We start from the raw sequence: 15548 nt of genomic DNA, 5'->3' as shown, positions 1-15548 counted from the left end.
AGTTGAAATTTGGCAGGCCACTGCTAGTGTGGGTAGATGTGATTCTAGTTTAATGACACAAAGCAGTCCTTGACAAGATAATACACAGTGGATGGGACACATTACCCTCCAAGTATGGCACCTTGGCAATGAAGAAAGCAGAGGCATCAAGTCTCTCTGACCGTCTCCCTGCCCCTTCCCCAACAGCAGAACAAAAAGGAATACCGCAAATCTCTCCTGTGAAGCAGGACCAATGGTATCCCCCCTGTACTGGAGGAAAGGCAACCCCATTTCTGAAGACCCGGAAAACCTGGATGAGCAGACCTTTCCAAACCCCTCAGCTTACCACCGCAGACCAGACTCTTCAATCCTGTCATGCTTCTCCCTAGCTCTTGTTCTCTATCATACTTAGCAAAACACACTACAGGTTCCTTACCACCTAAAATGTACTTTAAATGAGAATGTTTTTTCCTTGTAATCTCTTGCTACAGAGCTTTAGCTATGAACCTTGTAGTGGAAGCCACATTAACTCCATTTTGAAAGTATTAATGTTTAACACATTACACAAATGTTTTTCTTCAAAAGACACAATCTTGTAAATAGCATCTTTTGGTGATCAAGCTTCAGTGAGTAGGGAACAGAAAGAGAACATGTTAGGACAGCTATACCTCTTTCTACATTCTCATAAAAACCTCCTGTGTGGGCAAGCTTTAACCTACCTCCTCATCACTGCTGAATAGCAAGGCAGATGCTTTCTTTTTGGGCTGCTCTGAAGGTTTTGGTTTCTCTTGACTGTGAGGTTGTAGAGAGGAAACCTGCTTCTTAGCTGGGGCACTCCCAAAAAGATTATCCTAAAAGGACAATTGACAGGAAAGTATACAAAGCTGTCACCAGTTCATATACAGGCACCCCGAGAAGGCATTCTCCCCAGAGGAACAGAGCATGACATGTCTGGGGAAAACAATCACAAAATACCTGCACATCGCAGTCTACAACCTCTTCGAATTACAACCCCTATCCACAGAAGGAAAACAAGATTATCACAGAATTCCCTTAGTTTTAAAAAAATTAATTATTATTGCGTGTGTGAATGTGTGCACAGGGTTATGTGAGTTGGAGGGCAGAGTATGTGTAAAAGTCAGAGGACAACTTTCAGGAGTTACCACAGGACCTGACCAGGGCCTGAGAGAGAGCAAAAGCAACAAAGGAAGGTCAAGATGGCAGAAGCACCAGGTGCCCTTCCCAGTCCACCTGTGGGCATGAGAGCCTTGGCACCAGCCAACAATTGCACATCTCTTTAGAAATTGGATTAATGGCTAAAAGGAGTTTTTACAGCTAAGAACGTTGGAGATAGAAGAAATTATTTATAAATAATTTATAAGAAAGAAGACAAAGGTATGGACCAGTTTACTAAATAAAATCCCTGCCATCCTAAGGACATTCAATGGTATTTATAAATCCTTACCCAGTCAAACACTCTAAAACTACTTCATATGAAGTGAGTGTGGTAGTGCGCGCCTGTGATCACTGGATTCATGAAGCCAAGGCATCAGGAGTATCAGTTTGAAGCCAGTCTGGGCTACATGGTCAGTTAAACAACAGTCTGGACTATCTATGAGATCCTGCTACCATTCTCAGCCCCACCAGAAATGCTATTATATACCCACTCTCATTAAAGTAATTGAAGCAAACCATCAGCGGGCCCAAGTTTGGTAGATGATACAAAACTCTTTTTTTTTCCCCCGAGAACAAGTATTTTAATTATACCTTACATATATTTTCATATCATTTCAAACTTGCAAAATAAAGTTGTCAAGATATAAGAAATTCCTTCCTGTATACCTTTTACAGCTGTTTCATAGTTGTTATTATTTATTTTATTTTACAATATAATTTAATTCTACATATCAGCCACGGATTCCCTTGTTCTCTCCCCTCCCGCCCTCCGACCTTCCCCCCAGCCCACCCCCCATTCCCATCTCCTCCAGCCCAAAGACTCCCCTGAGGACTGAGATCAACCTGGTAGACTCAGTCCAAGCAGGTCCAGTCCCCTCCTCCCAGGCTGAGCCAAGTGTCCCTGCATAAGCCCCAGGTTTCAAACAGCCAATTAATGCACTGAGCACAGGACCTGGTCCCACTGCCTGGATGCCTTCCAAACAGATCAAGGACTAGGAGACCATGGTAAATGAAGACCACATGAGAATAGGAAGAAGCAAAGTGCTCGAGAGGCCCACAGAAATCCACAAAGGTGCCCCCACAATAGACTGCTGGCAATGGTTGAGAGAGAGACAGCCGGGACTGACCTACTCTGGTGATAGGATGGCCAAACCCCCTAATTGCCGTGCTAGAAACCCCATCCAATGACTGAGGGAACTGGATGCAGAGATCCACGGCCAGGCCCCGGGTGGAGCTCCAGGAGTCCAATTGGCAAGAAAGAGAAGGGTTTATATGAGCGAGAAGTGTTGAAACCAAGGTTGGATAAAGCAAAGGGACAAATAGCCAAACAAATGGAAACACATGAACTATGAACCAAAGGCTGAGGGGCCCCCAACTGGATCAGGCCCTCTGAACAGGTGAGACAGTTGATTGGCTTGATACAAAACTCTTAACAGTATATACTATAACATTGAATAGTCCTGAGCCGAAGACAATAAAGGAGGTCTGTAAGGAAAGCCCTGGTAAGATAGAAAAGACATAACAAGATGGGGTCCAGTGGGATGTTAGCAACAACAACTTTCATCCACCATGCACCTCTACCAACCACTGTGCACAGATAGACACTGTTTGTTTCAGTAGCTACAATGAACCTAGTGACCTTTACCCCACAGAAGATGGAGGTGCTGAGGTATCTGCAGAAAGTCTGGGTTTGCAGTGATGGAACAACCACTGCACAACACCACATAAGGGTTCGAATTTGGGTCTTTTCTAACCTCTAACTTTTCACTACCACGCCACTCTCTATAGCCAGAGTGAGTAAGAAATGTAAACCTAAACATGGCTGTCTCCTCTTCACCACTGACACTGCACCCAAGAGAGTCTCATAGATCATCGGGTATAAGAGATCTATCCTCTCTAAAGCTATTTATCAGAAGAGTGTAAAAAAAAAAAAAAAACTATTTGGCTTTCCCCAATAAATGAGTCAAGATTTCAATGTCTCCCTAATTGTATTACTAGAAAAACTTGGGGGTCACCAATGTGACCAGATATTGGTGATCCAGGGGCTTCTCCAGCACGCTTTACTACTACACACCCCTCTGGCTATATATAAAGCCAACACAAACCCCTCTCTACTGTTCTAGGCTAATTAGTTAGTACTGCAATAACAACACCTACCTCTTCATCTTCATCACCAAAAAGGGAGACCGATGTGGGGGGCTGGCTGGACAGAAGTGATGCACTTTTTGACTTACTTGAATTTTGAGAAGAAAACAAATCCTGTTGAATCAAAATCAAAGCTACTGGTTAGCAGGGCCTATCAGCTTTAACATCCCATCAGTACAGTAGACTAGAATGTGATGGCTTTGTGTGTCTAGATTTGGGACCTCAGCATCGGTCCTTGGTGTGTGGGCACAAGGAGCAAGGGAGAGCCACAGGGTATTTCAGGTAGTCTCTGTGGAGCCTGTAAGGCAATCATATTTCCACCTGAAGGATGGGAGGCAGGAAGACCTTCCCAGTCAGTACTATCATGCAAACAAAAGGCTTCCTTTGTCTCAAGTATCAAAGAAAAGCACACAAATTCTACCACAAAACGGGCTAGATTTGCAAAGCACTATACCTGCGCCTGCTCTACTGCTAAGATCTCTCCCCAGAGGCTACATTGCATCTTTTAAATAAATACAAATTAAATTCCTACTTTAAAGGTTTGTGCTGGGAAGATAACTCAGTGGTAGGGTGGGTATATGCTAAAAGTGTCTACTGTTCTACTGGAGCTGTAACTATGAAATGTCACAAAGGATCTGCCAAGCTCTGAATTGTCCTCACAATTTAATGGACTGTAGCTTAGACCACAAGGAATACTCTGCAAACTGAGCTCCATGAACCAGAAACATAAACGGGGACAACTGTCCCCTGGGCAGAGGATCCTTAATACAAGAGCCAGATAATTAAACAAGACAAGAACATTTTCTACGACCTCTTTGGATGCTATGTTTTATTACACAATCAATGTCTACCACTCATCAACAAACCTAATGAGTTCACTGACCTAGAGAGAAGAATTCTTAGCATACTGGTTAGCATTTGGCTCCATGAGTCACACTGGTTTGTTTACAAAGAGGCTCCAGTGTCCCATGGCCCTTCTGCATTTTACACACTGGGAATGGGCTGAATGTTTTAAGAATATCAAGTAATTCAACCAAAGAACAAAAAATAGATCTCTGCATTGTAATTTTAGACCTTCCTTGTTGGCAGGGGGAAAAACACACTTCTGTTACCTCAAACATGCCCCCTCCCTCCGAAAAAAATTTAGTAAGGCAAACTTCTTGTTCATACTTGAGCCACAGATAAGCACAAGAAATCATTCCTTCCAGTTCAATATTTTATGTCCTAGACTGCCTTATTCTCTTTGCCTAGAATTCTAACAATATTCAATAAAAACACTCACTCTACGATGGTGCCCATGGGGCAAAGCCTTGAGTAGTGGTTTTAAAACGAGACTCCAGTTTATTAAACTCTACCATCAAGAACTCAAGTTGGAGGACTAGAAATATAGCTCAGTGATAGAGTGCTTGCCTAGCATGCACAAGGACCCAGAATCTCTCTCTCACACACACACACATATAATGTTCAATGAAGTTTGTATCCTGCTCCTAATTCCAAGACTGCCACAGCAACGCAGAAGAAATAGCACTGACTTCTGTGACAGGTGATCTTGGTTGTCTTTTGACACACCAAGGAGGACAGATCCTCAACTGAGTAACTGCCTTCATCACATTGGACTACGGGCATATATGTGGGGTATTATCTTAATTGTTCATTGACGTGGGAGGACCCAGTCCACTGTGGGCAACGCCATCCCTAGGCAGGTGGTCCTGGGCTATACAAGAAAACTGGCTGAGTACAAGCAGGAGAGGGTAAGCCAATCAACAGTATTGCTCCTTGGTCTCTGCTCCAGGTTCCTGCTCAAGTTCCTGCCTTGGCTTTCCTCAATAATTGACAACCTGTAATATGAAATAGACCCTTTCCTCCCCAAGTTGCTTTTGATCAGTGTTTTATCACAGCCAAGAAAAGCTAACTAGGACAACTTCCAAGACTGAGATAAAAAAGGCAGCACAGCCTCTATCTGACACTCTCAGGAGCTGAATCACCAGAAATAGGCCTCACTTCCTGAACCTGCCATGCTTAGAGACTCACTGCATAAGGACGGAAGCTCAAGCTGCTTGAGTCTTCCTACCCACAACCTGTCATCTGTCACCAGCAATGAAAAGCAAAAGCTGTGCTGAGTATGTATCACAGTGGGAACAAACTCACTAGTAAGTCACGCTGCCATTAAAGGAAGGAGCAGGCTGATTTCTTCTCTCATATAAGCATCTTACCACAATTGTGAACCAACACAGTCTTAAATTTAAGAATGTTAAGGGAAATGTTAAGGTACTGTATATATATGTTGCTTTCTGAAGATCACATATTTCCAAGAAAATATAGGGTCTTGTATATGCCAAACAGACATTTTATACCACTGAATTATTCCTAGCCCAAGAGATTATTTTGAAAATAAGAACTGAACTACTTAATAAAGTCTTAAACCTCTGCTGACACACTAATTCATAAAGTTATTACTGTGTTATCTATAGATGAACCTCCAGAACTAAGAAAAGAATTCCGTACCTCAGAGTCCTCTTCATCTGAAAACAAACCTTTCTGAGTCTTTGTTTCTGACATGAGCTTCGGATTTCTGCTGGAAGGGAAGGTGATCTAGTTGGATCCCCACCAAAAAAAGAAGGAAAAAAATAGACTGTCAGCAAGTAAGAGACATGGAAACAAGCTCATTCATTTGTTCAGAAAACGTCCCTCACCTCTACTGTAAGAAGGTACCAAACAAAGTGACTAAACATGCCTGGGACCTTCCTCTGTAGAATGTTCACACGAAGATTTTATACAGAAGTACCGTGACAAAGAACTTAAAAACTGGCATAAATTAGCAACAGAGAAGACACAGTCTCACTAGAAAATATGTTTCTCAAATTTGATGAGCCCCCAGAACAGTGAGATGGTACAAATCAGACAAAGCTCAGGGCACGTCTTTGTGTACATGGGAGCATGTCCTCTGTTATACAGAGACACCTTGTACACATGGGAGTATGTCCTCTGTCACACAGAGACACCTTGTGTACATGGGAGCATGTCCTCTGTCACTCAGCACACAAAAGGGACAGACAAAAGGGCAAGCTGGTCGAGGGACCACGATGATTTTGAATGCTGGTATTTTGATAGTTGCGAGGGCAAAACAAGGATGTGACAAAATGAGGCAAGTGTGAGGGCTACTCTTGGCTGTCAATTTGACTACATCTGGAATTAACTAAAACCCAAATAGCAGGGCACACCTGAGAGGGATTTTTTCCCAGTTAAATCACTTTAAATGGAAAGACCTACTTTTAATCTGGATCTTTTGAAGTGGGACAATACACCACTAATCCAGACCTTTTGAAGTAGGAAGATCCACTTTAATCTGGGCCACACCTTCTCCTGGCAGCCTATATAAAGGACATAGAAGAAGGAAGCTTTCTCTCTCTTGGCCTGCTTGCCCTTGCTCTCTCTGGCAAGTCCATTCCTTCACTGGCATTAGAGCCTGCTTCCTCCTTTGGGATTCGGACATATAGTGAAAACCAGCTGAGACTCCCAACCTTGCAGACTGAACAACTACTGGATTCGGACCTTCCATTGGCAGACAGTCATTGTTGGACTAGCTGGACCACAGCCTGTAAGCCATTCTAATAATCCCCTTTATAAATATAAATATATGTATGTATACACACACATTCATTCTGTAACTTCTGTTCCTCTAGAAACCCCGACTAATACAGCATGCTTTACAAATGACAAGGAAGCCAGGCCTAAGGATGATACATGCTTGTAAACTCACGACTGGAGAGACAGAGGCAGAAGTGTGAGGTTGAGGTAAGTCATGATACAGAGAACTGACTACTCAAAGTTGTTCTGACCTCCACATGCACACTATGGCACTTGTGTGCCTGCATAGATACATCATACATATGTATCACAGACACAGAAACACACATTAAAAAAAAAAACCTGTGTGACATCTGTGGGACAAGAGACAAAAAAACAGAATACAGACTATGTATGAAGTCATTTTAAATCAGTATTATATTGGGTATGATTTTATAAAGGAAATTTCAGGGCAAACTGGAGCCTCATGAATGCAGACTAACATCAGATTGTTCTATAGAGTTACTGCCAACCCCTGGCCAATGACAATGGCATCCAGTCATAAAACAGTTTTCCAAGAGCTGCCTAATAAAACATGTAGGTGGTAAAACACCATAATGACTACAAATTCTTTACAAATAGTTCTGAAAACAGCAAGTTTGCACAAGTTTCAGACACTTCCTTGGTAAATCCTCACTATGTGTGAATCTGGTAAATTTGGAGTTTCATTGTGTCTTTCAATTTTATGTTCAAAGCTCTTAATATAAATGTGGCTGCTATTCTTGATTGTTAACTTGGCACATTTTTGGAGAAGGAACTCAACTGAAGAACTGCTTCCATCAAATTGGCCTGCAGGCATGTCTGTCAGGCATTTTCTTGATAGCTAATCTATGTAGAAGGGCCCAGCCTACTGTGGACAGCACCACCTCTGGGCAGGTGGGCCTGGGCTGTGTAAGAAAGGTGGCTGAAGGCGGGGCGGTGGTGGTGCATGCCTTTAACCCCAGCACTCGGGAGGCAGAGGCAGGTGGATCTCTGTGAGGTCGAGGCCAGCCTGGGCTACAGAGTGAGCTCCAGAAAAGGCGCAAAGCTACACAGAGAAACCCTGTCTCGAAAAAACAAAACAAAACAAAACAAAAGAAAGAAAGAAAGGAAGGAAGGGAGGGAGGGAGGGAGGAAGGAAGGAAGACAGGCTGCTGAGCAAGTCAGTGAAAGCAAATAAGTCAGCAGCATTCCTCCACAGCCTCTCGAGGGGTTCCCTTGGTTTCTTCCCTTAAGGATGGACTACATCCTATAAGCCAGATAAGCCTCTTCTTCCCTTAGTTGCTTTGGTCAGTGTTTATCACAGCAACAGGAAGCCAACAAGAGCCATAGCATGAAAGAGAATTCTACATCCCTCTGAGATCCACATAAATTGCCATTGTAAGATGCCCAGGCTAATACCCCACGATCTGCCCCTCCTCACCGTTTTATCTCTGTGTTCATCTGTCTGACTCACAGAAGCCTCTGGCAGAGCCGCTGCTTTTTCTCTGAAGAGATCTCCTTCCTCATCATCAAAGATAATGGCAGTGGACTTGATTTTGTCTTAAAAGAAAAAAAAAAAAAAAAGTAAGAAACCATAGCATAAAATTACATCAACATCAAAATCCTACTGAAAAATCCAGACCCAAAAAACAAAAAACAAAAAAAAAAAAAAACACATCTCCTGAAGATAAATCTGAAAGGCATCTTATTTCTTGATCACTTACAGAGAAATACAAAGGAAATGGAACCATGCTCTTCCTTCACTATTTTTCCTTTTCCCTGCAATTCCGAGGACTAACCAGGGAGAGCCACGTGCCAGTCACGTGCTCTGCCACTGAGCTACTCTCCCTAGTTCTATCTCCCTGGTACTCAAAGCAAGGCAGACATAACCACCCGAATGACACCCTCATCAACGCAGAAGCACCCTATGATGGGACGAAAAAGAAAGATCACTTTAAAGCACCAAAAAGTGAATAGTTCTAGGAAGGAGATGTAAGCATGACTCCTGTTTTTATTAAAAACCAAACTATACAGAAAAAGATGGAAGCAAATGCTAAAATTCCCCTTGTCTGCCCAGCCACAAGACAGATGGAAGAGTTTGGTATACATGCTTCTAAATCTCCTACTACTTCATGTATTAATGTCAGCTATTCATAAGACTAAAGTTTAAATAATCTGAGCAAAATGCCCTACCATTTGTGTTTTCCATTTAATGTACAGAGGAAATATTCCCAAGTAGAAAAGTAAATACCTCAATCTTTTTACTTTTGAGATTCATCTATTTATCCATTTGTGTTTGTGTGTGTGTGTGCTCATGTATGGAAGATATTTATTTATTCATTTATGTGTTTGCATATGCTCATGTATGGGGGAATTCATTTATGTGTTTGTGTGTGTGTATACTCATGAACAGGGGATATTTACTTTCATTTATGTGTTTGTGTGTGGGTATGCTCATGTATGGGGGATATTTATTTATTTATGTGTTTGTGTGTGGGTATGCTCATGTATGGGGGATATTTATTTATTTATGTGTTTGTGTGTGAGTATGCTCATGTATGGGGGATATTTATTTATTTATGTGTTTGTGTGTGGGTATGCTCATGTATGGGGGATATTTATTTATTTATGTGTTTGTGTGTGAGTATGCTCATGTATGGGGGATATTTATTTATTTATGTGTTTGTGTGTGGGTATGCTCATGTATGAGGGCTATTTATTTATTCATATATATGTTTGCATGTGTGTATGCTCATATATGGGGGATATTTATTTATGTGTTTGTGTGGGGGTATGCTCATGTATGGGGTGTATGAGCATCTGTGAATGTATACAGAGGTCAGAAGGTGCTAGGTGTCCTATCACTACATATTCCTTCGAGGCAGGATCTTTTCCTGAACTTGAGGCTCGTGTTTTCTCTGCTAGGCTGGAAGCCTGCAACCCCCAGTGATCCTATCTCTGTCCCTTTCAGAGCTGGGGTTACAGGCCTGCACTTGATCCCAGGCTTGCTACACGGGTGCTGGGATCAGAACTCTGGTCCTCAGAACTTGGTGGCAAGTAATCACAGCCTCTGAGCCATGTCTCCAGCCCCTCATTCTTTTTAACAGCTTTGCAAAGATCCACCAAATGGAAACATCACAGGTTTCCTGGCTCTGGAAAACCCGAGTGGTTTTCTACTTTTTGTTCTCCAAGCACAGCCATGTGTCAGTGAGTAAGGCACGGTTTCAGAGAGCTGTATAAATGTTTGCTAAGATGTCGAGAGCCCTTCAAGGCTGAAGAATGCACTTCCACATTCATTTATTGCCATTTAAGTCTGTCCACTGAGCTCACTGCATATCTCTCCAGTTTTCTAAAACGATGAAGTTAGCGCTTTCCCTCACACTTCTGCTTCTGTCTGTGTCCTCTACCCCTAACCTTGGAAAGTTACTGCAGACATCATGTTCTAACACATTCTGATTTTATCTTTTCCTGACGCCATCTTCTCCTTTATCCAACTGCTGAAACTATGTGCACCTCAGGATCTACCCTTCTCTTCAAGAACACTACCTGATGAACGTAAGTCTTGTTTCTGCAGATGTGAACTTAGAGCTGGTGCTGCGGTCAAGAGAGTGTTAGAGATGCAGGCTCTCAGGAGACACATCTGCACACTAAAAACAAAGGACTTATAGGAAAGACTTCAACACACACGGACTCAGAGGAGGGAAGAGCACGAAGCGGACAACAGACCACAAATGCTATGGGAGGACGAGGCCAAGGATCATCTGAGCTCTCTGGCAGAGAAAGAAAAGGTGGGAATGAAGCAACCAGCATGCAATGTTCTGCTCACGTAACGACCCCGAGCTGCTAGGAGGAAGTATGACTAAATTTCTGTCTATAATTTAAAAGGCAGGAGCGGAATCTTTGAGAAAAAAATACAGGAGAAGAAATTCAGCTCCCTATAAAGAAGATCAGTAATTAGTTTCCAGCGCAGAAAAGATTGGCCTGTTAGGAACCCCCAAGGTTGTGGCGTGATTTAAGCATAGACAAGACAGTGACAGCAAAGCTCAGCAAGGCATTCTGGAACTGCAAGAGACACTGAATGTCAAGAGCTCTGTCCCTTTAAGTTCAACGTTCTTTTTTGTTTTGTTTTTTTCAACAGGGTTTGTCTTTATAGCCCTGGCTGTCCTGGCCTTGAACCCTCAAATGGAGTGCTGAGATTAAAGGTGTGCACCACCACTGCCTTGCAAGTTCAATGTTCTTCTCTAAGTTCCCAGAATTAGGCTGAAAGTGGTACCAGTCTTGGAAGGTTTGTTAGAAGATGGCACAAAAAAGTTGCTATCATCATCGTCATTATCATCATCATCAAAGAGGCCAGCAGGAGTTGGCAGATGTGGACTCTTCCCTGGAGTGGACTGCTCATGTTTCTGGAACTCCTTCAATGATGGAGCAGAAGTGGACCCAGACGCATCAGTATACCCTGTGGATGGAAGACAATCAGAGCTATGAGCCGGAGTAAGCCTCCTGACTACATACAGCACCACTCATGAGTTAGGTTCATCTACAAAACACATTTAGAAAATGAAGGAACTTTTGTGTTAGTGTTGGAGAACTCAACCACAACACAAGACTGCCTGACCACTCAAGAAACTGCACTGGTCCCCTCCCTCCTTTCCCCTCCCTCTCTCTCCCCTTCCTCCTTCTTTCCTTCTTTTCCTCTCTCCTTTCCCTCATCCCTGCAGCCCTCTGCAGAGCTGGAGAGGAAAGCAGGACCATGCGCATACTACACGAGTGCTCTACCACTCCGTCACACACACCCCAACACCTCTGACCTCACATAGAATGTGAGCTCGTACCATCAGTTATAAAGCTCTAGTTATAAACTCTCCAATGCCTTCTAGGGCTCCTGGGTACCTCCAATTTCTAGTCAGTCCTTATAAAACGGTGACAAAATGGAATTTATACAGTTCTTAATAGTGCTGGCTGGGGTGATGGCTCAGCAGGTAAGTGCTTATTCTAGAAACATGAGGATCTCAGTTTAAATCCCCGGAACTCAAAAGACAAGCAGGGTGTGGCTGGTACCTGTGCTGTCACCCAAGTGATGGCACACGGGGTTGGGAGACTCTCTGGGACTTACTGGTCACCAGCCTAGTGGAGGTTCAGTGGGAGACCCTGTCTCAAGGGAACATGGAAGAGAATGCTAGAGCAGGACATCTGTCATCTTCCATCCACACACACAGGCAGATGCTTCCCCTCACATCATGTGTGCATACAACACACACACACACACACACACACACACACACACACACACACACACGAGAAATAAACCCTGTTACCTAAAAATACAGAAACAGCCCCTGCTGGGATTTTCTTTCCAGGTTTGGGGGATGGAGATTCTAAAATAAGGAAGAAAGGTCAATTATTTCACTGGACTTGTTGAGCATGGAAGGACACACCTGTAATTACACTTGAGCAGCCGAGGCAGGAGGACAGTCATGTATCGGGGCTACATGGTAAGCACCACACCAACCAGGACTACACACAAAACTGTCTCAAAAATACCAACAGCCCAGCCCTTCTCTGGAGTACATGCAACATGGTACAAACCTAAACAGGTTTTTATAAAAAGGACAATTGTCCCTAAGTAAGCCATTTTTAAAAGTATTGAGTTCTTTCATTTTTATTGACATCAGCAGCTTTTTCCTTAGGATTAAGACAGTCTAAACTGCGACTCCCATGGAAGATGCACTAAGCCACACAGCAGCTAACAAGGCTATCTGGAGAAGCCAGGCACAGAGCAAGCACGGTCTTTTAAGACAGGGCCAATGCTATCCTTTCCAGCTCAGTGAGATGAACTGGTGAAGGGAACAGTAAAAACCTGTGAGATGGTGGCAAAGAAAATAAAAGTAGCAAGTTAAACAAAAAAAAAATAAGTAAACCAACACGACAGCAAGATAAGGATGGCCCCAACAGAGAATAATCACACAGGAGGCTGTCATTTAAAATAACCAATTCCCAATGCCTAAGGGACTCCTTAAAATCTGATGGAATAAAAATTGTAGTTCCTAAAAAAACACTCTGGGCTTTTAGAAATTCCTACAGATGATTCTGATGGACGCCACCTGGAGGAATTATTGATGGCCAACTGATATACTCAATACAAGCAATGTTCCCTGGAATTAAATGTCATTATAGTAAAGCTGGCCTCAGCAAAGCTCGCAAATACTTTTTTACTGTCTTATCAACCTCTAAGAGGCAAATGTTTGATGTGGGTCTGAAGATGGTACTGTTGTCTGTTTCTAAGACAGAAACTGGCGAAGACAAACTGTCTTCAACTGTTTCAAGGCAAAAACAACTTTCAGCTTAACAGAAATAAAGCCTTGGGTGTTCTGTCTCCCAATAGAAAGAGATTTAGAACTTGTTTGCTGGAAAGTTTGTTTTTTGGGGGGGAGGGTCAACTTGATAGAAGCTAGAGTTGTCTGGAAAGAGAAACTATTGAGAAACTACCTCCATCAGATTGGCCAATAGGAAGGTCTGTGGAGCAATTTCTTGATTAATAATTAATGTGGAGGGCCCAGCCCACTGTGAGCAATGCCACCCATAGCTAGATGGTCCTGAGAATGAAAAACAGCTATATATAAGCCTGGAAAGCAAGCCAGGAAGTAGCATTCCTCCATGGCCTCTGCTTTAGTTCTTGTCTTCCAGGAGTTCCTGCCCTGACTTCCCTTCATGATGGACTATAGGCTGCAAAGATAAATGAAGAACTAACCCCACCCCCCAAGCTGCTCTTGGTCATGGTGTTTATCATGACCAACAGACAACAGTACCAGAAATAGAAAGCCAGCTAGGAGAGCATGCAAGAGAAAAGCAGTCATCCCCAAGCCTACCTTCACTAATGGGAGCTTGTGCTTGCCGATCCCGGGAGGCTTCCCTGAAGAGGTCACTCTGGTTGTGGTAAGACAGAGGATATTTTAAAATACAGAGATAAACAAGGCTGAACTTGAAGATTTCTGAAAAGTATTATATACTTTGAAGCTACGTGTTTACTATCCTTCCAAAGAACAGTCGCAAAGTTCAGACGAGAGCAAAGTGAACTTAATTTGGGCCTGTCGGGAATTAAATAAAAAGATGGAAGAGGCTAACATACTGCTAACTCAAGTACATTATCCACTACGGATCCTCTGGCTGCCTCTCCTCACGTCAAAGGACAGTAAGACATCAGGATACACGGTATTTCTCCCTCTGTGGTTCTGACTTCAACATGTCCCCCAAATGAAAGGAGTAACTAATAGGAAGCTACTTTTCTCAGACAAAAACATTGCTTTCTTCCTTACACATGCAATGGCACAGATACAAAGAGCTTCGTTCATTCGCCCACCTCACCTCATCTTCATCATCGTCAAAAAGTCCCTGTCCTTCACTGAAGAGGCCACCTCTAGAGCCAAACGGTGAGAAGTCTTCATCAGTCAACTTGGGGGGTGGAAACAAGACGTCCTCTTCATCTGACAGAAAGCAATGGTGCACAGGGAGTGTTAAAACGGGTGTGTGCGCGCGCAGTGGTGCCACACGGCCTGCAATCCCAGCACGCAGCAGGCTGAGGTAAAAGGAATCAAAGTTCAAGGACAGCCTGGGTTGGGGTGGGACTGAGGCCAGCTTGGGCTACATAGGAATTCCAAACTAGCTTGGGCTATATAGCAAGACTTTGCCTCAAAAATACTAAAATAAGGGGGGGAAAGATGGGTTTAGAATCCAAATTCTTGGGGTTGCCTCTATACCATATACTTTAATGAAGCCGTACTTCACAAGGAGTATTAGACATCCTCAAGTGAGCAATATCTGGAGACAACAGTGATTCCTTAGGCCAATCTCTTAGACTGACTTACTTCAAAGCAAGAATACAGCTCAACCGCCACATGCAAGAGTTTAGAGAAAGGAAAAACAGCCCTATAGATAGAGACAACGGCAAGGGCACACAATAGATGCCACGACTTAATATGGCAGGGTCACATGCAATCTTTACTGAACACTTTAACGACCACAGTTCCTGCACATCTACAAACCATCTAGAGAGACAGGCCATGCCTACGATAGACTAGCAATTCAAATACACAAGCATCACTCTGCACTCGCCTTTCTTCCATGCTGGCACCCTAACACATGTTTTCAGATACTTTAAGTGGGTGGAGACACACCTACTTGTCCACGCTTAACCCTGAGACTTTTACATTACATAAAGGCTCCTAGCGAGTGAGGGGCTTACCATCTGGAGGTGTTCTCCTTTCCTTCTTCTCCTTCATTGTCTTCTGAAGTTTTCCATCTGCTGAGCATAAGATTTATGAGACTCTGGTAGCTTCTACAATACTCAGCACTCTTCTTATTTATACAGGTACTGATTCTCTGCTTGAGTCTGCATCCTCAAGACACAGGCCAAGAGCAAGACACGAAAGTTCGTATCTCAGCTCCAGTAGGGCACTTCCTCAAGGGAGTGTCTCTATAAGGCAGAAGGCTGCCAGGTCACCTGCATATCAGGACTGTGCTAAAGAAGAAATTACTCCACCTTTCTACTCTGTTAAATAACTAGAATGGCTCTTCTCTTCTCTCCTCTTCTTCTTCTCCACGCACGTGTCTCTCCCACAGGCCTGAGCACTCTCTGTCCCTTTAACTCTAATAAACTCTTATAA

General features: G+C 43.2%; 1 protein-coding gene across 8 annotated transcripts in view; it reads right to left on the bottom strand.

Annotated features, from left to right (window-relative positions):
- Positions 1 to 15548, bottom strand: part of Washc2c (WASH complex subunit 2C) — a 59694-nt gene that overhangs the window by 21959 nt on the left and 22187 nt on the right. For 4 of the 8 annotated variants that reach the window (XM_042273901.2, XM_076567675.1, XM_042273900.2 and 1 more), the window contains 9 exons: positions 15128 to 15187; positions 14251 to 14369; positions 13755 to 13812; positions 12204 to 12263; positions 11162 to 11344; positions 8330 to 8448; positions 5806 to 5892; positions 3313 to 3414; positions 699 to 830 (listed from right to left, as the gene is read on the bottom strand). In XM_042273901.2, the coding sequence (XP_042129835.2) occupies positions 699 to 830; positions 3313 to 3414; positions 5806 to 5892; positions 8330 to 8448; positions 11162 to 11344; positions 12204 to 12263; positions 13755 to 13812; positions 14251 to 14369; positions 15128 to 15187 (920 nt within the window). The remainder of the gene's footprint in view (positions 1 to 698; positions 831 to 3312; positions 3415 to 5805; positions 5893 to 8329; positions 8449 to 11161; positions 11345 to 12203; positions 12264 to 13754; positions 13813 to 14250; positions 14370 to 15127; positions 15188 to 15548) is intronic. The other 4 variants (XM_042273903.2, XM_076567676.1, XM_042273904.2 and 1 more) reach the window with 2 other exon arrangements.

The sequence above is a fragment of the Peromyscus maniculatus genome, chromosome 3, assembly GCF_049852395.1.
Source record: "Peromyscus maniculatus bairdii isolate BWxNUB_F1_BW_parent chromosome 3, HU_Pman_BW_mat_3.1, whole genome shotgun sequence".
NCBI classification, from domain to species: Eukaryota; Metazoa; Chordata; class Mammalia; order Rodentia; family Cricetidae; genus Peromyscus; species Peromyscus maniculatus.
The sequence above is the reverse complement of the archived record's forward strand: the minus strand, read 5'-3'. Positions and strand labels throughout refer to the sequence as shown.